The following is a 24,798-nucleotide window of genomic DNA, read 5'->3' on the forward strand; positions in this document are numbered from 1 at the left end:
GTACAAAGGCTTTGTTATCTGATATGTGTCAGACGATGTGTCTGTTATTAGAAAATGCTGTTTAATTAGGAAATTTGGTTTTCAGTTCTTTATGCATGTTTCAAATTTTCTGGTTCCTGCTGCCTATCTAAAACCCCTTAAAGCTGCTCAGTTGACTGATCTTGAGAAAACCTGTTACTAGAATGTACCTAGAGCTTTAAGTGCTGGATAACGGGCTTTTGCTGTTCTTTTTTTTCACTTGCCCAGATTTGACATGTATGTTTTGCTTCTTTTCATCTTTCATGATAATGTGCAGTGTTTTGTTTATGCCAATGACTTTTTTAAATAGTATTAATTATATACCTCTTTATCTCCTCCGGGCAACATTCATTTTGCAAGAACTTGACTTGGAAAAGCATCTGCTTCTCATATGTGATGTTCTGTTTAGAACCTTTGGTACATATTTTAATGTGCCTTTAGGGGAGTGAGGTATTAATTTAATCTGTTGTATCTAGGGTCCACGTCCAGCACTTTTTGTTCCCGAAATCTCTTTTGAGTTGTTAGTGAAGCGACAGATTAAACGTCTGGAAGAACCAAGCTTGCGGTGTGTTGAACTGGTCCATGAAGAAATGCAAAGGATTATACAGCACTGCAGCACATACAGCACACAGGTACACAGGCTTCTCAATCATTCTGTGCTGTCCGGTCTTATTTAAAGAGTGACTACCTAAATGCCAGTTCAGTGAATTTTATTGATAATTGGTACTGTATATATTGAAAATATAAAGCAATTAAAACAAAATATAACTGTTAACTTTTCCCACTGAGTTTATCTTAGTACTGAAGAATGCAAACTGTTGTCGTAGGAGTGTATGTGAATAATTATAATATTCAAAACCACGCAATCATTTGTAACACTCAGCTCTATTAACCCACATTCATCTAGGGAAAACTGCTGTCTACCTGCCAAACTGTGTCTGACGTTTGCATAGATGCTGTGTATGTACCCCGGCACAAACCTACAATGTAAAATATCAGTCAGTACACAATGTACGTTTAAATGATTACACTTTATAAATTTTACTGTGACTCTGGGGTTAGGAGAGAAACAAAAATATAAAATAAAATGCCACCAAGAATAGAGATTATACAGTTCGTGCACAAGGTTGGAGCTCACACAATATCCTCAGTCCGCCATTCAATTTCCTCCGAACTCCATAACCCTCGGACTGGGACAAACCACGGTGGTCTACCAGAGCGCTTCCTGCACGTCCTCCCTCTTCGCTTCTCCTCGCCAAACTTCCCGCGCACCAACCCTGGTTCCCACATATACAGATAGAATAACAGCCTCTATGGAGGTTGTTATTAACAAATGTTAATAACAAATCTATGGAATAGTAACTATATAACAGAATCGATGAACAACTGCCAAACTAAATCTTTCAATCAGAGTGCAGAAGACAACAAACTGCAAATGCAAAAAGAAGAAATAATACAAATCAATAAGCAAATAATGAGAGCATGAGATGAAGAGTCATTGAAAGTGAGTCCATTGGTTATTTGAAAATTTCAATGATGGGGCAGGTGAAGTTATTCTCTTTGTTCAAGAACCTGATGTTTGAGGGTTAGTAACTGTTCCTAAATTTGATGGTGTGAGTCCTAAGGCTCTTGGACCTTCTTCCTGGTGGCAGCGGTGAGAAGAGAGCATATCCTGGGTGTTGTGGCTCCTTGATGCAGAATATTGCTTTCCTGCAACAGTGTTTGGTGTAGATGTGCTCGATAGTTGGGAAGGCTTTACCCTTGATGGACTGGGCCTTATCCACTTTCTTTTGTAGAATTTTCTGTTCGAAGGCATTGGTGTTTCCATACCAGGCTGTGATGCATTCCACAATATGCTCCCCACTGCACATCTATCGAAGTTCGTCAAAGCTTTAGATCTCACGCCGAGTCACCACAAATTCCTAAGGAAGTAGAGCCATGCTTGCTTTGTAATTGCACTTAGGTGCTAGGCCCAGGACAGGTCTTCTGATAAAATAACAACTCGAAATTTTCAGGTTGCTAGCTCTCTCTACTCTGATCCTCCAATGAGGACTGGCTCATGGACCTCTGGTTTCCTTCTCCTGAAGTCTATGATCAGTTCCTTGGTACATTAATTAGGTATGATTGAGCATTGTGATGAAGGGTCAGAAATGCTAATTCTGGTTGTCACAGATGAAGTCTGACCTGTCAAATATTTTCAGCATCTGCTGTTTTGATTTTGACTAATCCAATTTAACTGAAATTTATCTGAACTAGTTATTATTTAAAGTGGAGCTGAATGCTTCAATGTTCAACTCTGTTGATCTTCTGGTGTATTTTGTCGTGTCTTTTTATTAGGAATTGCTCCGTTTTCCAAAACTCCATGATGCCATTGTAGAAGTTGTGACATCATTGTTGCGCAGGAGATTGCCTGTTACCAATGATATGGTAAGTTGTGAAGACTCAGTACATGTTCTCCTTCTTGATTCTGATCAACTTTTGATTGCAAGTTCTTTCATGCTTATTTGGAGGAGTAGAGTGTTGATATTTGATCTATGAAATCACATCCAGTGATTAAAATCTTAATATATTGTAAAACCTTGAATAATAAAAGGAGACTCGATGCAGTGATATTAGGCAATTAAATATATGTTTTTAAAAAAATAATTCCCTGGCCTTGAGTTGTTGGAGTAGCAATGTTTTGGAATAATGGAATGAAATGAGGTAGGTTTCCTCAGAGCCAGAACTGGTCTCACAGGTATTTCAGGAAAAGGACAAAATATAATGCAGTCACACAGTCACTGGAAAATGTGGTAGGTCATTGTTGTTAGTTCTTTTGGAGTTCTCTTCTATTTTTTCGTGGATGTCTGTGAAGAGTAAGAATTTCAGGTTGTATACTGTATACATTCTCAGATATTAAAATGAAACCATTCACGTGGCTGAAACTAGAGATGAGCCTGTAAAAGTAATTGTCAAGGAGAAAATGCTCTGCATTAAAGGTGAAGTTGGATTCAGTGATTCCAATATACTTCAAAAAGAGATAGCATAGACACTCTTATGTAAAGTGTTGTAAAATTCTGATGTTTCTCCGCTCATTAGTAATCTTATTTCCATAAGACCGTTAGACATAGGAGCAGAACTAGACAGCACAAGAACTCCAGTAGTAGGCAAATAGATTTCACCTTTCGCAGTCTCTGTATACTACAAAGATCTGGGCTTGCAGCTATCTTTGGCTGAACCCCATCTCTGAAAAGAGCTGCTGGTATCATGTTGCATCTGTGATTGAAGAATTCCTTTCCATAAACATTTGTAAACTTCTGAATTAATGGGCAACTATATGTTGAATTTTATGAGGACACAAATTGTTAAAGATCACTTTAAGCCTGTGTCTTTGAGTTAATCACATTTAACGAGCTGGGCTTGGTACAGCTAGCTTTTGCACCTTTGTCTTTTGCTGTTTCAAGGATTTTTAATTATTTCTAGGTCCACAATTTAGTAGCCATTGAGCTTGCATACATCAATACAAAGCACCCTGACTTTGCAGATGCCTGTGGGGTTTTGAATAGTAATATAGAGGTAAGTTTTGCAAAAATTTCTGATTACTATTAATTATTATTCACACTTGTGTGCTTATTTACTTACTGTTGATGTTTCATAGGTGAAACATAAAATGTAGTTCTACAAATTCCTTTTTAAATTTCCAAAACTTGAATGACTTAATGGGTGAACACGAGGAAATCTGCAGATGCTGGAAATTCAAACAACACACAAAATGCTGGTGGAACACAGCAGGCCAGGCAGCATCTCTAAGGATAAGCACTGTCGACATTTCGGGCCGAGACCCTTCATCGGGACTAATGAAGACTAGACTTCATCTAGTCCTGATGAAGGGTCTCGGCCCAAAACGTCGACAGTGCTTCTCCTTATAGATGCTGCCTGGCCTGCTGTGTTCCACCAGCATTTTGTGTGACTTAATGGGTTCTTGAGTGATTCTGTAAACCTCCCCCTGTCAACTAATTTCAACTTCTTAACTATTTCAATGAGTAAGTAACATTCACGGCTAAGTTAGAACATTACAAAAATTGATAAGAGAAGGAAAAGCTTCTTAAATGCTCTTATTTAGAGATAGCCACTGAATATTTTGCCACACTTTGCTAGAAGAGTAAATTCAGGTTCAGATACGTCTCTCAGTTGTGTTGTACTGTATTGGAGCACCATAGTTCTGATTTCAGAACTGGGGAGTTACATTTGTGACCATAAGCTTTTCTGGTGGGGATAGGGGTAGAGGTAGGTTGCTGTCGTGCACAGACTAGCTGTCACCATGGTGTGCCTTCACCAATCCTGTCAGAGTTCTGGGAATAAATTGGTTTAATATTGTCTTTGGTAATAGATGTTTTTGCTTGTATCACTGGCGTAGGAACATGTAAGGATGGAAAAAATAGGTTTCTAAAATTCTACTTTATCCTTTTAAATATCTGACTTTTGTATTTAAAGTGATTTCTGTTTTCTCAGGAACAAAGACGTAACCGGTTAGCAAGGGAGCCACCTGGAGCTTTGTCTCGAGAAAAGGTAAGGTTTAATGGAAATTCAAGTTAGCGGTGAATACAGGTTGATCCTGGTCTCTGCAGGGCAAATTCCTTACCATTTGTGGTAATAGTGATGGTGAGCCGAGGAGGTGGTGAAAAGCATCAAATGTGTGAATTGGAAAGGGGGAAAAACACAAAGCAACTCAATCAAGTCTTTCGTTTGGCATCCACCTGAACAATATTAATAAACCTCTTTGTGAATGTCAGAAAATTGCAGGCAACTGCAAAATTGCAGTTTTGAATTTTTGAATTTTCAATTTTTGAAAAAGTTTTGAATTATTTTACTTTTGTGGTTTTTAAAGGATTTTTGTTGCCTTGGAATTGTTGAATGCTATTAGGATGCATGGTTGACATGAAAACATTATTGCTATAAATAATGATTTATTTATTCATATTGTTTCTGTAAAGCAGCTGTAAGAATGGTAAGGGTGCTGTATGAATTGCACATAAATATTTGGTTTCACAAATAAACTTTCTTACTCTCTTTCCATGCTGCAGCCTTCTAAAGTTTCCAGTGCTATATCAGCTCCTTCCCAGGAGTCTTCTGCTGAGCTGGAGGGGAAGGTTGGTTATGCATCTGCTGTGTGTTTTATTGTACTCCATGTTGGGCTTTGCTCCAATTTGTCTTAATGTATTGAAAATGCATTTTGTATCCTCTGACAGTTTTATGAAAAGAACTGACTTGTTACTGGCCTCCCACATGTAAACAACCCCCTCCCACAAATAAATAAGAATATAAAGTAATACTGGTGTGGAGGATTATGTATGCACTTTTCCTTGGTCTTTGACTCGCTTTCTTATGACATGGAATACAGTAGTACAGCACAGGATCATGCCCTTCAGCTTAAATTCTCTGCCAACCAAAATGCCAAATCAAACCTACCTGCTTGCATGTGATCTGTACCCCTCCAGTGCCTGCCTCTTCATGCGGCTCTCTGAATGCCTCTTAAACGCCTGTATTGGGTCAGCTTCAACCATTGCCCCAGTAGCACTTCCAACACCTACCCTGTAAAATAAAACTCCTCTAATTCTCCTTTAAACAGCCTCTTTCCCACCAACCGTAAAGCTATGCCCTCTATGAAGCTTCTACCCTGGGAGAAAAGCTACCTTATCTATGCCTCTCATACCTTTAGAAACATCTATCAGTCCTTCAGCCTCTACTCCAGAGAAAACTCTCCCAAGTTATCCAAATTCTCCTTACCACTGCTATTATCTAATCCAGGCAACAGCATCCTGGTGACCTCTCCTGCATCATTTTCAAAGCCTCCATGTCCTTAAGACAGACTTTCTAATCCATGTTTTATAGTTATAAGCGTGCATTGTAAACTTGGCTACTTTTAGACATAGTTTGTGGTTGATATTAAAAACTGGATATGTTTAGTACTGTGTTAACTAGTGTTTTCTGCTACTCCATCTCAGCCTTTAAATAAGGAAGTTCAATTACAGAATGGGAATCAGGATGGAGCATCAGCTGGAAACTGGAGAGGGATGTTGAAAATCTCATCCACGTCAAAGCCCGATGAAGGATCATCTGATGAAAAGCCAAAGCAGCCTGCTGCCGGCAGTCCTCACAAGGGACCATCTGTAAATTTCCTTGATGTGGTAGGCTGCAATTCCCTTTTCAATTCTCTCTCCTTGACTAGCAGTGTTGCTGGAAAATGTGAACAGTTGCGGCAATGGTCCTATGTGAAAGGTTCAATGTATCTTTTACCCTATTAACATTGGTGTATTTCCTTACCAAATTCCTTTAAATTTAGTCTGTCATTGTTTGTTGTTGCCTCCTGGTTCTTCACCTTGTATTGACCCCCCCCCCCCCCCCCCCCGTGTGAGAATAGTTCTGGCACAGTGATTAAATGCAGGTACAGATAAATTATCTGTGTGAAAAGGTTTATTTAGGATAGAGGGCAGATGAACAATGGTGAACATGACATTATTCGTGTATTTTTATTGGAAAATCAAGCCAAAAGAGCTCGACTTTCAAAGTCAAAGTTAAATTTATTATCAAAGTACTTACGTCACCATATACAGCCCTAAGATTCTTCTTCTGCCGGCATACTTAACAAATCTATAGAACAGTAACCAAACAGGATCAATGACCACTGTTCCGTTTTGTTTCCTTTTCCATTTTCTCCATCAGAGTATTTGCAAACAATGCAAGCAGGTGCTTTTGTGTCTCTGTGTGTTGGCTATGACATGCAGTTATTAAAATCGTTGTTATTTTCGTAGCGTGTTCCTGTTTCACGTAAACTTTCAGCACGGGAGCAACGAGATTGTGAAGTGATTGAAAGATTGATTAAATCCTACTTTTTGATCGTGAGAAAAAATATCCAGGACAGGTAAGTTTCTCTAATAACAGGTATTCAACACTGAAAGTCTCTGTAATGTTGTCTTAAATTCTATTTCAACTGCAAATTAGAATATGAGCGTAAAAGGGAATGAAAATATTGAGGCCAAGACCGGATCAGACAGATATCTGGCCTCCTGCTTATGTTCTTAGTTCGTGTAACACAAGCTGGAAAACGTGGCGGGTAGCAACCAGTGCGTGAGTTTGGTCATTGGTGACACAGTGCAAGCTTTAGAAAAAGCTCGGGTGCATTTCGGCTTTTTTCTCATTGGACAGCAATCCGCAAGGGGCCAGTGAGGTGTAAGCAGAGTAGGCATTATTGGAATGGGCATTATGAGAGTGGCTCAGCAGGCTTGAGCAATGACAGGTGGAGGTTCCAAGTAAGAAAGTTTCTAGTAAGTTTTAATTTTTCAGATAGTACATAGCTAGTGCACTGAGAATGGCTCTGAACATAATGATACAGGTATATTCCTTATGTGAGATATGGGAAACTTGGGAGACCTCCAATCTCCTTCGTAACTATATCTGCATGAAATGCATAAAGCTGCAACTCCTTGGAGACTATGTTAAGGATCTGGAGCAGCAGCTTGACCTCTGGCTCATAAGGATGTGATGTGTAGGAACAGGGCCAGCCTGTGGTATCAGCACTGGGTTTCAAGGTGAATGGTCTTGAGTTCAGATCTGGCCAGGTCCCAACCTGGGCAGCAGTGGTATCTACGCAGGAGAAAGGACTAGCAATCTACTTCCATAACCTGGCATGAAAACCCAGTGTAGAACTACACTAACCATAGGGTCGCCGTATGTCAACGATGATTTGACAACACTCAAAAACAACATATAGGGACTGCAGTGAAGTTGCAGGAAGCAGGTGCCTAAGTGATTGTCAGGAGAGGGAAAAGGAATAGGCGGAGTATCTAGGTGGCCATCATACTTTGAGTACTATTAGGAGGGGCAACTTGCCAGGGAGGAACTGGTCTCTGGCTCTGGTGCAGAAGGGAAGAAAGAAGAAAAGGTGTACAGTAGTTTCCACAATTAGAGGAGCTGAAAACAGATACTGTAGACATGAAAGAAACAGCCAAATGGTATGTTGCTTCCCAGGTAACAGGGTCAGTGATGAACTGAGTCCGTGGCATTTTATAGAATAAGCAGCCGGAAGTCATGGTACATATTGGCACCAATGACAAAGTGAGGAGGTCCTGAAGTTAGGCAGAAAGCTGAAAAGCAGGACCTCCAGGGTAGTAATCTCTAGATTGCCACCCTTTACCACATTCCAAAGAGGGGAAGAATAGGATGATTTGGCAGATGAAAGTGTGGCTGAAGAATTGGTGCAGGGGGCAGGGTTTCAGGTGTCTGGATTATGGGATCTTTTATGGGGAAGGTATGATCTTTTCAAAAAGGATGGGTTACACCTGAACCTGAGGGAGACCAATATCCTTGTGGGCAGATTTGCTAGAGTTGTTGGGGAGGGTTTAAGCTAATTTCGTATGTGGAATAGGATCCGGAGTAATAGGGATGAGGATGGGGCATGCTGCGTAAAGTGGACAGGCAGATGATAGGGCAAAATTGCAGTCAATGGGATGTTAAAGTGTAGCAGAGGACTAAAATCGAAAAGGGTGATGAATACATGACTGAAGGTGTTTATATTTAATGCACTCGGTGTATGAAATAGGGTAGATGACCTTGGAGTGCAGTTAAAGATTGGCGGATGTAATGTTGTAGTATCTCCTAATTGTAGCGGAAAGATCATAGTTGGGTGTTCACATCCAAGGATTCACATTATATCGAAAGGATAGGCAGTAGGCAGAGTGGATGGAGTGGCTCTGTTGGTAGATAATAAAATCAAATCCTTATAGGATTGGAAGATTTGGGTTCTTTGGGTGAGTTAAGAAACTGCAAGGGTAAAAAGACCCTGATGGAAGTTATGCAGGCTTTCAAACAGTAGCTTTTACAACGGGAGATAGAAAATGCAAGAAAAAAGGACAATGTTATGATTGTTGTGGGGGATTTTAATTGGCGGGTAGATTGGAAAAATCGGGTTGGTGCTGGATCCCAAGAGATAATTTGCAGAATGTTTGAGATGGCTTTTTATAGCGGTTTGTGGTTGAGCCCACAAGGGGAAAAGCAGTTCTTGATTGCGTATTGTATAATAAACCAGATTTGATTAGAGAGCTTAAGGTAAAGGAGCCCTTTGAGACAGTGATGAAAACATGATAGAATTTACCGTGCTTTTAGAGAAGGAGACTTAAGTTTGGATGTATCATTATCACATTGGACTGGGGGAATTACTGAGGCATGAAATAGGAGCAGGCCAGAGTTGATTGAAGGTGACACTGGCATGGATGATGGTGGAATAGCAATGGCTGGAGTTTCTGGGGGAAATTCAGAAGGCGTAGAAAAGATTCATCCCAATGATGAATAAGTATTCTAAAGAGAGGATGAGGCAACTGTGGCTGACAAGGGAAATCAAAGATGGCGTCAGAGCTAAAGAAAGGGCTTATAAAAATACAAAAATTTGTGTGAAGATGGAGGATTGGGAAGCTTTTAAAAATCTAACAGAAGGCAACTTAAAAAAAAAAGCCATAAAGAGGAAAAAAAAATGAAGGTAAGCTAGCCAATAATATAAAAGAGGATATAAATTTTTTTCCAGATATACAAGTTGAGTACCCCTTACCTGAAATTTCAAAATCCTTTGAAATCCAAATTTATGTTTGAGCACTGAGCTGATGTCATAAATGGAAAATTTCACACATTCCTGGGAAGATTCCCAGGTGATGAACAGGTCTGTGCTCATCACAGGCAGTTCTGAGAAGTCACCTCACATATGTATTGAACAGAAGTTAATGAAAAATGCTGCATAAAGTGAAAAATGAAGATCTCTATCATGGATTGAAAGAATATATTCTTCTGCGTTGGAGTAAACATATGCCACTCAACGGTAAAAATCTATCATGACAAACTGAAAATTGAAGGTAATTGAATATTCAGCAAACTGGTTGCAGAAATTTAAGAAAAGACACGGCGTTAAATTTTTAAAGGTAATGATGTTCACTAAGGACTTGTGAAGATCATTGCTGATGAAAATTTAACACAATTGGTTTTATACCTTACATAAAACATTAAAAAAATAAAATGCAAATGGAGTGTACTATTACCTTTTAATCAAAACATAGGTAGAGACTGAAAGCCTGCTGTTTTTGTTGTGGCTCAATACCTGATTTCAGGTACTCTTCCAATGCTGCTGTGTTGCTTTTGTTACGCTGCACACATAATATTTTCCAGTTGTATGTAATAATTTTACTCTTAAGTACAGGTGTGATGAACAAGTGTAAGACAAAGACTGTTTACTGGTAGCACATAAATTCAGAGTTGGAAATTATGACAAACCCAAGCTACCTCATTATATAATCCAAAATCTGAAACACTTCCAGTCCCAAGAATTTCGGTAGGGGCTACTTAACCTGTGTAAGAAGTTTTTTTAAAAAAAAGATGAGAGTAAATATCGGACCATTGGAAAATGACTCTGGAGAGATAATAGGGGACATAGAGATATTGGGGGAGCTTAAGTCTTCAACATGCAAGACCCTAGCAGGACACCAGAAATGTAAGCGTGTCCAGGGCAAAAGTAAGTGTCACTGCTAATACTTGTGAAGCATAAAAGTCTAAAGGTAGGTAACTCACCTGGACCATATGGACTACACGCCACGGTTCTGAAAGAAGTAGCTGAAGAGATTGTGGAGACGTTAGCAGTGATCTTTCAAGAATCATTAGATTCTTGAATGGGTCTTGAGGAGTGGAAAATTGCAAATGTCACTCCATTCCTTAAGAAGAGAAGGAGGCAGAAGAAAAGAAATTATCGGCCAGTTAGCCTGACTTTAGTGATTGGAAAGATGTAGGAGTGTTGAGGAAGCAGGATATGTGCAGTAAGACTTGAACAGATTGGGAGAACAGGCAAAGAAGTGGCAGTTGGAATGTAGTATAGGGAAGTGTATGGTCATGCAGTTTGACAGGAGGAATATAGTTGGACTATTTTGTAAATGGGGAGGAAATTTTAAAAATTGGGGGTGCATGGGGACTTGGGAGGCCTCTTGGAGGATTCCCTATAGTTTAACTTGCATGTTGAATCAGTAAGGACTAGAATGTAAAATCAAGGATGTAATACTGAGGTTTTAAGGCATTGGTCAGACATACTTGGAGTAGCGACAACAGTTTTGGACCCCTTATCTAAGAAAATGTGTGCTTGCATTGAATAAGGTCCACAGGAGGTTCATGATAATGATTCCAAGTATGAAATGGTTAACATATGAGGAGCATTTGATGCCTCTGGGCCTGCACTCACTGGAGTTTAGAAGAATGAGTGGGGATCTCATGGAAATCTATCAAATATTGAATGGTCTGGATAGAGTGAAGAGGATGTTTTCATTTTTGGGGGAAGTCTAGGACTAGAGGGCACAGCCTCAGAATTGAGGGACATCCATTTAGAACAGAGATGAGGAAAAAATTTAGCCAGAGGGTGGTGAATCTTCAGAATTCTTTGCCACAGACAACTGTGGAAGCCAAGTCATCGGGTATATTTAAGGCAGAGATTGATAGGTTCTTGTTTAATTAGGGCATTAATGGTTACAGGGAGAAGGCAGGAGAATGGGGTTGAGATTGATAATAAATCAGTTTTGTTGGAGCAGATTTGATGGGATGAATGGTCTAATTCTGTACCTGTAAAATATATATCCTGTGCAGGCCAAGTCATTGGGTATATTTAAGGTGGAGGTTGATAGGTTCTTGATTAATCAGCAGGTCAAAGGTTATGGGGAGAAGGCAGGAGAGTAGGGTTGAGAGGGACAATAAATCAGCCATGATGGAATGTTGGGGCTGGCTGACTGAGCTGAATAGCGTAATTCTGCACCTAGGTCTTAGGACTTGCCTCATACTTGATGAGTGCCAGCAGGTTCTGAGAACTAGATGGCTACTCTGTCCTATAGTTCTTGATTTCCAAAACCTTGGCAAAAATGCTGTACTAATATACCCTATCTGTACTCTTCATGATTTCTTCTCCTACGTAACTCTGACTGAAATCCCAAACTGCTCAGCCTCTCTCCACAACCCAGTCCCAATATTGTCCACTTAAATTTAATGACTTCTTTCCTCTATCAGTCTGACAAAAAACAAAGAATATTCCAAATATGCTCTCACCAAATTCTTGTACAATTGTAACATACAAACTTGTATACACAATAAAGCCAGTGTGTCAAAGCCTCCTTCCTTAATCACCCCATCTGTGACACTACTTCCAGTACTTGGTACGCTTGGGCCCGTCTGTTGTACAACACATACCAGGGTCACTGTGAAAACTGTACTTTGATTTGTCTTCCCAAAATGCAATACCTCATGATTACCTAAACTAAACAAATGTCCATGTCTTTGACACCACCTACTTTGGTGTCTTCATCCTAAAAGCCTGGGCAGGTTTAGTATATGACTTGATATTCAGGACTGTGCACATTCTCTCTATAAAGCTGCCTGAATTGCTGAGTCTGTCCAGCAATTTCTGTTTCTATTTTATTCTTATAATTACACTACTTTACACTACTTTTTTACACTACTTTACATTTACACTACTTTTTGAAACTTTTTCAGTTTTCTCTATTACAGTGTAATGGGATGGATGGTCTAGGGACTTCTGCCATTCAACAGTTGTATGTCTATTCATAATTGGCTTTTATTTTAAATAGATAACATATTTAATTTATTGACAATTTACAATTTTCATTGACACAAAAGGCTGTACCCTTTCACCTTGGGGATTTGAGTTCAAATGCAAACAATCAAGTTATTGGAGCTACTCTGTGCTGAAGCTAGTTTGAGAATGTTTGAAGATGGAGTGTAAAATTTTACTTCTCAGTACTGGCTTGGTTGATCCAAAATGAGTAAAGAAAGTTAAGGATTTGATTGATCACTTGAATGCACAGAAATTATAATTAAGGTGTAGAATAAAGTAATATTGTATATTAAACTTAGAATTGATTGAAAATAAGCACATTTCAAAATTATGGACACAATGCAGCTGTGGTGTCAAATTCACAATTAAAGCTGCAATCCTCCTCTTCCAGGTAACTAGTTGAGTTTAATGCTGTTCTCATTTCCCTGTGTAGTTGCTATGAATATAATGCAATGTAATTTGTCAATAAAAGTAATATTCATATACTTCTACACTTTTCAGTGTGCCAAAAGCTGTAATGAATTTCCTAGTTAATTATGTGAAAGACAATCTTCAAAGTGAACTTGTTGGTCAACTGTACAAGTCAATGCTGTTAGAAGACCTTCTTACTGAGTCTGAGGACATGGCCCAGCGCCGGAAGGAAGCTGCAGACATGCTGAAGGTATTAACTATTAATTGAGCCAGAAAATAATCTTCCTAAACCTCAGTTCATAGAATTGCATTGCGTATTTGTGAATTATGGCTTGATGAAACTGCTTTGTTGGCCTCCAAAGGTTTCTCCAAAGAAAAACAAATGTCTGATTTTTCTCATGTTTTTTTGGCCTGATTGAATCAAACTTGCACAAAGGAACCATGTGCATGAACATTCTAGAATAACAATTTTCTGTCTATGGCAATTGTTTTATCTTGTACAGTACTATTTTCTTGGTGAATTCTTTTGCCTAACCAGTTAAGAGTTGTATACAAGTACTGATACATAAAACCTGACCGACTGTTCTTCTTCCCACACAGGCCTTGCAACGAGCCAGTCAGGTTATTGCAGAAATACGAGAAACACATCTGTGGTGAAGCCTATTGCCACATATCCTAAAGTTTGCCTAAGAGGACACGGCAATTACTTGAATGTTGCTGAATTGAAAAATGCACTGTTTATTTGCTTAACATGTTTTAAAAAATATATATTTATGAACTGTTGGCTCTGGTACTGAAGAAACTATAGAAACCTAATGCCATAAAATGTCTTTTTTTGTAGTTGTTCCTATTGTGTAATATTGGCTCATAGTTTTTGTGGTGATAGAAAACATTGTAAGTTTAACTTGGAAAATAGAAACCTTTGGAATCTTGTGCCTCCAATCCTCTCATGTTTCCTTGTTATGTAGGTAGTGATTTCCTATTAAGTTTTATATTGTCTCAAAAATACTTAAAACAACTACTCATTTGCCCATGAAACACTTAAAAATTTCCACTTTACTTTCAGAATAGTCTGTTTAGAGATTGAAATAATTTAAATTTTTACCCTGTTGTTGAGAGCAAAGGACCAAATGCCACCTTTATGAACATTTCTTGCTGATTTACAAACCTGAAGACCTAGCAAATTCTAACATCTTTCCCATTATGTTCATGAAGAAGGAGAAATGGACCCTCTGGAATGAGAGCTGATGCTGGGACCAGGTCATAAGCAGCAGACCATCACAGCAGGAGTTGAAGGGAGCAACTAGCAGAAAAGGTTAATTATGAGAAGTCCAGGACAGCTGGAGAAGGCTAGTTGTAAGTAAATTAGGAGCTCCCCCTTTGTTATTTATCTTAGTTCGGTTAGATCTGAAGACTGAATCAGGGACAAGTGGAACAGTTATGCCTTAGTAAAATTATTAGTGTAATGGAATGTTAGTAATAAGAATACAGTCATGACACTGAAATATAACTAAGCCCAAAATTGATCAAGTGAGTATTGCATAAGCCAATTGTGCGATGAGATCAATTGTATGCTGCTCCCCAAATCAAGCGATATGTAACTTGTTGACTTTTTTTTAGCTGGTTTACTGTTGTCAAGCTTCCATTATTTTGGGTGATGCAGAGTAAGTTTTTTGATACAGAAAGACATTAGCTTTCTCACCAATGTCATCACGGTCATAAAAGTCACTTTCCATAATACATCTTACACTAATGTAATTTTTATATTTCTTTTGTAACTTAACATTCAACATAGATTAATTCAGATCCAATGTACTTTCAAGAAACAATACTTGGAAATCAGGAGAAGGTATTCATTCAATTCAACTGCTCAAAATGAATAAAGTAAATGTGTTAATACAGATATCAAGAGTCATGAATCAACCAAGGTTGCTTCCAGGCTGCAGAGGTGTGCAGATATTTCTTGTTCCTAATGGCTTTTTGATTAGTAGTATCTCAAGCACTTTCAATTGCTTCATTGTTGCCAACACCCAATGCGTGATCTTTGCAGCTCTTTTTCATGGTATTGGAGTAAGAAATCCATTAGTAATGCACAGAACAACTATAATACAGTCACTGAAACAGTTTGTAAGAAGCTGATGATTAGAGGCTGAGAAATTGGAACAAACATCAATATGAACTAGAATCCATTCAGGATTGTTAATGTTGAAGCCAACTAATCTTGGTGCAAGAGACTGAAATGTAATGCGGTTATGCATGATATTTGTTCTTTGGGAATAACTGGAGGAGCTTGACCTAGTTGACTGTTACCATGTAACTTGCTCTCAGATCTTTTTAGGTATGGAAGATTCAAATGTGGAAAAACCAAAATTTTAAAAATCAGAATCAGATTTGTTATCACTGGCATGTGACGTGAAATTTGTTAACTTAGCAGCAACAGTTCAATGCAATACATAATCCAGCAGAGAGAAAAAAATAATAAATAAACAAGTAAATCAATTACATAAAATAGATTATTAAAAATGTGCAAAATCAGAAATACTGTATATTTTTAAAAAGTGAGATAGTGTCCAAAGCTTCATTGCCCATTTAGGAATCGGATGGCAGAGGGGAAGAAGCTGTTCCTGAATTGCTGCGTGTGTGCCTTCAGGCTGATGGTAACAGTGAGAAAAGGGCATGCCCTGGGTGCTGGAGGTCTTTACTAATGAATGCTGCCTTTCTGAGACACTGTTCCCTAAAGATGTCCAGGGTACTTTGTAGGCTAGTGCCCAAGATGTTGACTAGATTTACAACTTTCTGCAGCTTCTTTTGGTCCTGTGCAGTAGCCCCTCCATACCAGACAGTGATGCAGCCCATCAGATTGCTCTCCATGGTACAACTATAGAAGTTTTTGAGTGTATTTGTTGACATGCCAAATCTCTTTAAGCTCCTCATAAAGTATAGCCACTGTCTTGCCTTCTTTATAACTACATCGATATGTTGGGACCAGGTTAGATCCTCAGAGATCTTGACACCCAAGAACTTGAAGCTGCTCACTCCTTCCACTTCTGATCCTTCTGTGTTCCTTCGTCTTACCCTTCTTTAAGTCCACAATCAGCTCTTCCATCTTACTGACGTTGAGTGTAATGTTGTTGCTGCAACGTCAGGATGCTGTTCATCGACTGTAGCTCAGCATTTAATACCATCATTCCCTAGTGTTTAACTTAATGTAGCTTTCTGAAAAATGTCACTGTATTGTGGGTTTGAGCATCAGTTAAAATTAGTCCTATTAGGTTCTTATTAGAACTAGTGGACATTACTAAAATAATATGATTATTATTGTAGTAGATGTCAAACAGAAAAATAATTTCAGTAGTGACCTGAATTTTAAACTACAAATACTGAAAATAATAATTGTTGAGAGAATTGTATTCAGAAGCATTGTTTTCTTTACCTATATATGGGGTAAAGCATCTTCTTTAGTCGAATGCTTCTCTGAAAGATCAGAATTGGGTTTAATGGCATATTAAATACTGGCATATGTCGTGAAATTTGTTAACTTTGTGGCAGCCGTTACAATGCAATACATGATAAATAGAAAAAACTGAATTAGTCATTATACATAGTTAAAATAGTGCAAAAAAACAATTTTTTAAAAAATTAGTGAGGTAGTTTTCATGGGTTCAATGTCTATTCAGATATCAGATGGCAGAGGGGAAGAAGCTGTTACTGAATCGCTGAGCGTGTGCCTTCACATTTCCGTACCTGCTTCCTAATGGTAACAACGAGAAGAGGGCATGTCCTGGGTGATGGGGTCCTTAATGATAGATGCCTCCTTCCTGAGGCACCACACCTTGAAGATGTCTTGGGTACTGTGGAGGCTTGTACCCATGATGGAGCTGGCTAATTTTACAACTTTCTGCAACTTCCTTTCATCTTGTGTAGTCATCTCCCCCACCCATACCAGACTGATACAACCAGTCAGAATGCTCTCCATGGTGCATCTGCAGAAGTTCCAGTGTTTAGTTGACAAACCAAATCTCTTCAAATTCCTAATGAAATATAGTCACTGTCTTGCTGCTGCCTTTATAGCTGCATCAGTAAGTTGTAATCCAGGTTAGACCCTCTGAGATATTGATGCTAAGGAACTTGAGCTTGAAAATCATTTCATTTTACTATTGAAGTATTAGTAACCTAAGGCAGTTGTGGTGTGCTGTCTTTATCATGAAAGCCAGTGAAAATTGAACCCCCTTCACTATTAATAATGAACAATAGGTATCATAGAAACCAACTGTTCCTACTGCTCATTGTGTAATTTTAAAGCACTGAGATTGATCGTTTATCTGTTTTCTTTTGTACCGAATGCGTAATGGTGTTCAGCTTCTTTGCCTTCAATGTAATTGAACTTCAGAGCAGAAGTAAAATAGTAAATACGGTGCCAGCTGGTCAAGGGGCAACTTTAGCTAGCCATTGTTAAAGTGAAATTATCATTAATCCAATTGCCATTTTACCATATGTAATACCAATTTACATCCCAATTTCAGATGTACTGAAGTACATTACCTCAAGGTGGCACCATGTATGCAAATTTATCACAAGTGACAAGAAATTTCACACCTGACTGGAAGATACAACTGATTATAGTAGCTCTACAGTTAAAACTTGCTCTAGAAGGAAAAATTTTTCATGTTAAGTGGGGGAAAAAATACTTTGTTGCAGTAGATATTTATAAAATGAACAATTATAACATGAAAATAATACTTCACAACTGATTTTTGACCTGATGTCAACAGAAATATTTTCAGTATGGTTTTCTAGGTAATCAGCAGTGCTGGGTGTAACTGGTAACTGAAACCAATTCAATTACCACATTCAGGGAACTGAAACTGGGATCTTCCTATGCTTGTGATTGTATTGAGCAAATTGTATTTAACAAAAGATTGTGGGAACAAGGTAATGCATGGCTATTAAGTGAATATTATTTGTATTAATTTAGTTCTGCTCATTTCTGTTAATTAGATAATTGTGTTCATAATAAATCACTGTAACAGTCTCATCATCTTTGTGCTCGTAGGGTTTTGATGGTATATCAAGGAGAAAGTTTCCTGTTGGCTTGCACCAAGACTTACATGGCTTGAATGTGTTTCATTTCATTAACCTGTATGTAATACTGTAAAGCATTGCAGAAGAATGTTGACAATGAAAATCTCAACTAACAAATTTTAAACATTGGTGTTGCATGTGTTGAGTATTGTTTTTGTTTTAATTTGTACATGTTACCATTTGTACTTTGGTATATGTACCACACAACCACAGACATTTAATCAAGGTTTTCATTAAGGCACATGAACTGAATAAATTTAAATTGCCATAAGTACATATAGAATGTTTTGTACATTAGCTATTTGCCTTGCACTAAATGTAATGCATAAAGCAACTGCACAACTGGCTGCAATCCTCAGTATAATCAAACTTTAAAACTCTGTGAAGCAATTGAATGGAAGCTTCAGCCTAGGTATTGCAGACAGGGTAATGGACTCTGGTGCAGAAAGGTACAAGTGCATTGACTCAAGTCAAAGTTTTAATAAGTGACATCATCACTATGCATCACCAATATGTGTGACATGCTGATAGGATGACTCTCAGCTTTACTTTAATGCCTGGATCAAGGTCATAATAACATCCTAGTCTTGAGATCATGCCAGGAGGCCACTACTAATCACAGCAATGACATTAGAGGTCAGCCAGATTCTGTATGCCTAGGCCGCAGGGGTCAGCAACCTTTACCTCTGAAAGAGCCACTTGGACCCGTTTCCCACAGAAAATAAAACACTGGGAGCCGCAAAACCCGTTTGACATTTAAAATGAAATAACACTGCATACAACGTTTTTTTTGCCTTTATGCTATGTATAAACAAACTATAATGTGTTGCATTTATGAAATTGATGAACTCCTGCAGAGAAAACGAAATTACATTTCTGCATGCAACAAACACATTTTGAACTCCGAAAAAAAGACGTTGGGTTGAAGGTTACTTTTAAGTAAAATACTCAATGTCTATTTGAGTCCTTCTTGTATTTATGAAAAACGCCGAACTTAAATTTTCCGCCAGCAGCAAACCAAAAATAACGTCAGCCAGCTGTCAACCTGAAAAATAAAAGGACTATTTCAATGAACAACGAAAAAATATGAATATACGTAAAACAATAGGCAATTAAAATATTTATCATACTTGGTTAATTGGATTTCTGCTCCTGGACCTCAGCGCACAGCGTCTGCACATCAGGGCTGTATGACGTCACCTTCATCTTTACACAGGATCGCAAGCTGTCATCTGTGAGGCGTGCGCGGTTTGTTTTTAATAAAGTTCATGTTGGAGAACACCTGCTCACATACATATGTGGATCCAAAGATCGACAGGACTCCAAGCGCATACTTTTTAATGTTTACATAAATGTCGGGGAAAGCATTCTATGTTTCGAACACAAGTTTGTCCAGTTGGAGGAGGTTTTCAATATCACTCCTTTTGTGATTCTGAGCAAGAACGGCCTTCTGACGGGCAACATCTTCAAGGTCTGCTGTCAAGCGTCTAAACTTGGACACCCATATGTCTTCGTCGGCTATGTCGGCCAGTTCCATCTCAAGATCAGGTTTACTCACACCTGCCAATGCAGTCGTATTCAGTAGAGATGAATCGATGCTTAGGGAAGTGACCGGGAAGGATAATGTGTTTTTTTTTCCTCTCTGAACTCACAGAAGCGTTTCCCAAACGATGTTTGCATTGCGATAATTGCAGAATGTAAATACTCCGAATTTATCATGTCGTGACCTTGTTTGAACTCTCTCAAATTGGGGAAGTGAGACAAAGTGCCTTTCTGTCAATCTCTGGAAAGCACTGTCAACTTGCGCTCGAATGCCAAAACATCCTCCATCATGTGCAGGGCTGTGCGTCCTTTCCCCTGAAGAGCTGTGTTCAGCGTGTTCAGGTGCGCTGTCATGTCTACCATGAAGTGTAGCTTTTCCAGCCACTCTGGCTGTTCCAGCTCAGGAAAGGTGAGCCCTTTGCTGCCCAGGAAAGTTTTCACTTCTTCCAGACACGCGACAAAGCGTTTCAGCACCTCCCCTTTGGACAGCCACCAGACTTTGTTGTGCAGCACGAGATCAGAATATGCGCTTTCCAGCTCGTCCAGCAACAAACGGAATTGACGGTGATTTAAACTTTTTGCCATTATTTTATTGACAATCTGAATGACAACATCCATTACTTCTGTGCATTCCGGAGGAAATGTTTGAGCGCACAGTGCCTCTTGGTGCAAGATGCAGTGAAAAGTCAGCAGCTTTCTGTCCAGCGACTTCTGCAGTAAAGCCACAAATCCCTTGGTGCGTTCCCGTCATATTCGGTGCCCTGACACCAGTAGCTACTGACACCAGATGGGTGGTCTTTATTCCTTTGGCTCTTAAACAATTCAAGACAGCCTCACAGATGTACTCCCCCCCTGTGTTTGGCCTTTTAGAGGTATCAACTCAATCATTTCTTCCTGTGGCCCGGCAGTTTACATACTGGCAGAACAGCGCTATTTGTTCAATATCACCTTTGTCTTTAGACTCGTCACAGGCAATCGAGTAGGCCACAGCTGAATTGATGTCTTTAATTTGCTGTCTTGTGATGTCTTCTGCCATTTTTATGGTTCTGTCTTTGACAGTCTTTGCAGAGAGGGGCGTATCCCTGATTTTCTGCACAATTTCACTCTTGTTTTTAAAGTCCGTGAATAGATGTTCTGAAATCTTAATGAAAGATTCTTTTATATATTCACCATCTGTAAACTGCTTCCCGTGCCTGACTATTTCCTGAGCGGCAATGTAACTAGCGTATGTCGTTGATTTTCCAGACTTCATCCATTTCTGGAAATGATTTTTGCTCAGATCAACCTTCCGTATCAGTTCCGAAACGGCTTTTTTTCTCTCATCTCCATCCGGATATTTTTGAGCAAAGGCTGCGTGTTTATTCTGGAAATGCCTTGCGACATTTGACTTTTTGTTGTTTGCTAGTTTCTCATTGCATATTAAGCAATCTCATATGTAAACCAGTCTCGTCAACAGTGAAAGCAAATGAATCTGTCCACGTATCATTAAACGTTCTGTTTTCTTCAGTCACTTTTCTGTTTTTAGAATTCTCCATAGTTGGCTTACCTTGGATCGAAAAATTAAAGAAATCGCGCACTGACGGGTGTCAGGTATTGGCAGTGGTGACGTGTATTAATAGCAATAAAAACACGTTGTAGCGGTGTGCTCACGCAGTCAGTAAACTGCAGTCGAATAACTTTATTCGAACTAAACAGCCTTGCTTTTAAGCCTCCCTCAACCCAGCCCCCATGGGCGCGGATGCTGCAAAAGACGCGTACTCACAAACCCCCGTAGGCTATCTCCCTTAGCCTGAACGCTGGCTAATTGCGAGCCGTTTCGGATGTGCCAGGAAATGTGTCGCCACAAAGTCTTATTTAGATTGTACAAGATCACCATAATCTTCAAATTTAGAATTACATTTCAAAAGCTAACAAACTAACATAAAATACATTTTAATTAAATACTGGCCAATTATTTCCCAAAGCCACAGGGAGCCGCAGCACAGAGGTGAAAGAGCCACAAGTGGCTCCGGAGCCGCGGGTTGCCGACCCCCGGCCTAGGGGGATGACTGTCCATTTTAATGCTGACAACAGAGAAGTGTTCTTTGTACTGAGATTTCCAAACAATGGAAACATCAGATATCCATACTGCCATTGCCTATACAGCCACCAGCATGCTTGGGACTCAACGCATAGAACAGAGTTCTGTTCCCTTAATGTACAGATAGTTCATGACAAGTATTTTCTTACACCAACTATCTTGTGTCAACTGCGTGTGACTGCAGCTATCGTGACTTGAGTTTAATTGTAGGTTTTTGATGGTGCCCTGTGTTTTTTCTCTCACATCTAAGATATGTCCCCAAAGTTTGTTCATTACAACTTTCTGAGGTTCCCAACCTTTTCAGGTTGTGGATCAATGCATTAAGCAAGGGGTCTGTGGTACCTACATCAGGAAACCTTAAGAATCAATCATCATCATAGTTCTGGGCAAAATCCAAAAAGAAGTGCATTTATGTGAGAGAATACGTTTCAGGGTTACAGGAAAGTAAGGAGGGAATGGCACTGAGGGGATTACTCTGCTAGGAGCCAACTTGAACTAACCATTCATTAAATCATGGAAGAAGATAATTGTCTTGGTGCCATGGTCTTAAATTAGGTGTGGGCCATTTCCAACAGCATATGACAAGAACTGCTGAACATAGATTAGGCACAGCTACTGGAGGTAGAAAGATCGTTTGATTAGGGGAAGGCATTTAAAAGTGAGATTGAGTTCAGACCTATCCTGCATGTCCTTCAGGATAGGAGGCAAAGACAGATTAGCCATAGGAAGGTTTTTGCAGGAGAAAGGTGGCATCGTTGATGAACTGATTGCTTCAAAGTTTAAGAGTAAGAGGAGAGAAAGCTGGGGGATATAGAATTTGCCTTAATCCTGTTTGCCAAAACCATTACAAAACGTTACATATTAGAAGCATGTGGGTAGCCAGGGAAAGAGTAGGGACCAATGGGGAAATAGGTGTATGAAAGGGTTAATGAATGAGGAGTGTTTAATTACTTAGGGCCTGTACTTGCTGGAGTTTAGAATGAAGGGAAATCTCATTGAAACCTATTGAATATTAAAAGACTAGATGTAGTGAGTGGTTGTAGAGAGGATATTAGAAAGGAAAATATACATTGTATATTGCACATGCACCTTAGTGGTTAGATGACTTTCTCTTCAAATCTATCCTTGATGAATAATGACAAGCTTGTGGCTATATTGGGCTATATTCAGATTACTGTTACTACTTAGTTGATGCACTCTGGGATGACTAAGGCAAGCCAAGTGTGTTGATCACGAGTCTGTGCAGGGAGGTGAACCATTGTTCTGAACAGATAGTGAGTGGTCTTGTGCACCAAATTTGCTGGGACCTTAACCACACAACCATCATTCCATCCTCCAGAATGGCACCTGACAGACACATAGTCACCCAGAGCCTGCAGTGTAGCTGTCTGCAATTGCAGTAGGAGCTTTGCTGACACTGCATAGTTAAGTGTGCAGAGCTCAACTATCTGCTCCTGCAGAATAGGATAATAGAATAAATTCATATGTGCTGAGTGGTAGTGTCCCTTGCATTGTGGACAACTATGAACTGTCCCTTTGCACCTGGACAGAACAATAAGCTGCTCCTGGAGACTTTGTCAGATGCGAATGGCAGTTTGCTCATCAACAATATCAATTGCTCCTTCCTTGCATGGATACATATCTTACAGGAACAGACTCAGACCACCCCATCTACTCCACCATGACTGGTTTATTATCCCCCTCAACCCCATTCTCCTGCCTTCTCTGTGTAACCATTAATGCCCCAATTAATCAAGAACCTATCAACATCTGTCTTAAATATACCCAATGACTTGGCTTGCACAGCTTCTGTGACAGAATTCTGCAGATTCACCACACACAAAATAAATTTCTGTTCTAAATGGATGTCTCTCAGTTGAGGTGATGCCCTCTAATCCTAGATTCCCCCCCCCCCCCACTCTAGGGGGCATCCCCTCCATAACCACTCTATCCAGACCTTTCAATATTCAATAGGTTTCAATGAGATCCCTCATTCTAAACTTCAGTGAGTGCAGGTCCAGAGCTATTAAACATTCTTCATACGTTAAGCCTATCATTTCAGGGATCATTCTCATGAGCATCCTCTCCAATGCCTTATAAAGCCCCAGCATTTCATCCTGCTTTTGTATTCTAGTCCTCTCAAAATAAATAATATTGTATGTCTTCTTTACCACCAACTCAACCTGCAAGTTAACATTTTAGGAAATCCTGCATGAGAACTCCCAAATTCTCGCACTTCTGATTTTTGTATTTTCACCCTCATTTACAGCCTATGCCATTATTCCTCCTACCAAAGTGCACAACCATGCACTAACCTACATTATATTCTATCTGCCACTTCTTTGCCCATTCTCTCAATCTGTCTTTCTGCAGACACCTTGCTTCAACACTACTTGCCCTTCCACTTATCATAACTTTCACGAAACCATCAAATCCTTCATCCAAATCATTAAAATACACTGTGAAAAGAAGCAGTCCCAACACCGAGCCCTGTGGCACACAGTCACTGGCAGACAACCAATTAATTCCCACTCTTCGCCTCCTGTCTGTCAGCCAGTTGTTACTAGAATCACTCCTTGTAATAATGAGGCAGAGAAGCTGTTACTTACCAAAAAGCAACCTTTATTGTCTCAAGTAAAAAGCATGTGGGTTCACAAACTAACTACCTGTACGCACACCCACTGGAATTCCCTGACCCTCCAAGGATAATCAATGAAGAGAAATGCTATTACCCAGGAATGGAGTCTATGCTGGCCAGGTGTTCCTTGTAGTCCCGGTCCACATGTCCATGAGGTCTTCCTTATCCGCAATGGTTTGTCTCTAGTTTCTGGAGAGTTAACATCATTACATATTTGGTACTCCTGACTCTTCTAGTGTTCCTCATCAGTTCATCTATAGAACTCCATTGCATTGGCTCAAGGTCACCTGATCTACCTCCCTACCATTGTCAAACATAAGAACCCTGTTCTTTAGTTCTTTGACTCGTTTAAAATTTCTACTATGTAAGTATCAATCCATATTTGGATTCTGTAACTTCCATAAA

The 24,798-nt window shown here is 39.4% G+C and overlaps 1 protein-coding gene across 3 annotated transcripts in view; it reads left to right on the forward strand.

Moving 5' to 3' along the window:
• dnm1l (dynamin 1-like) overlaps positions 1-18,381 on the forward strand; it is a 51,803-nt gene extending 33,422 nt beyond the window's left edge. The window contains exons 11-20 of one of the 3 annotated variants that reach the window (XR_009513669.1): positions 495-650; positions 2,356-2,445; positions 3,481-3,573; positions 4,510-4,566; positions 5,082-5,147; positions 6,003-6,185; positions 6,810-6,919; positions 13,142-13,301; positions 13,652-14,407; positions 17,575-18,381. Coding sequence is in view for 2 of the 3 variants with exons in the window: in XM_059978008.1 (XP_059833991.1) it covers positions 495-650; positions 2,356-2,445; positions 3,481-3,573; positions 4,510-4,566; positions 5,082-5,147; positions 6,003-6,185; positions 6,810-6,919; positions 13,142-13,301; positions 13,652-13,708 (972 nt within the window). In the remaining variant the exon portion in view is untranslated. Of the gene's footprint in view, positions 1-494; positions 651-2,355; positions 2,446-3,480; positions 3,574-4,509; positions 4,567-5,081; positions 5,148-6,002; positions 6,186-6,809; positions 6,920-13,141; positions 13,302-13,651; positions 14,949-17,574 lie in introns of those variants that run through there. The other 2 variants (XM_059978008.1, XM_059978009.1) reach the window with 2 other exon arrangements.
• Positions 18,382-24,798: the final 6,417 nt, after the last annotated feature.

This window comes from Hypanus sabinus, chromosome 8 (assembly GCF_030144855.1).
Source record: "Hypanus sabinus isolate sHypSab1 chromosome 8, sHypSab1.hap1, whole genome shotgun sequence".
Lineage (NCBI taxonomy): Eukaryota > Metazoa > Chordata > Chondrichthyes > Myliobatiformes > Dasyatidae > Hypanus > Hypanus sabinus.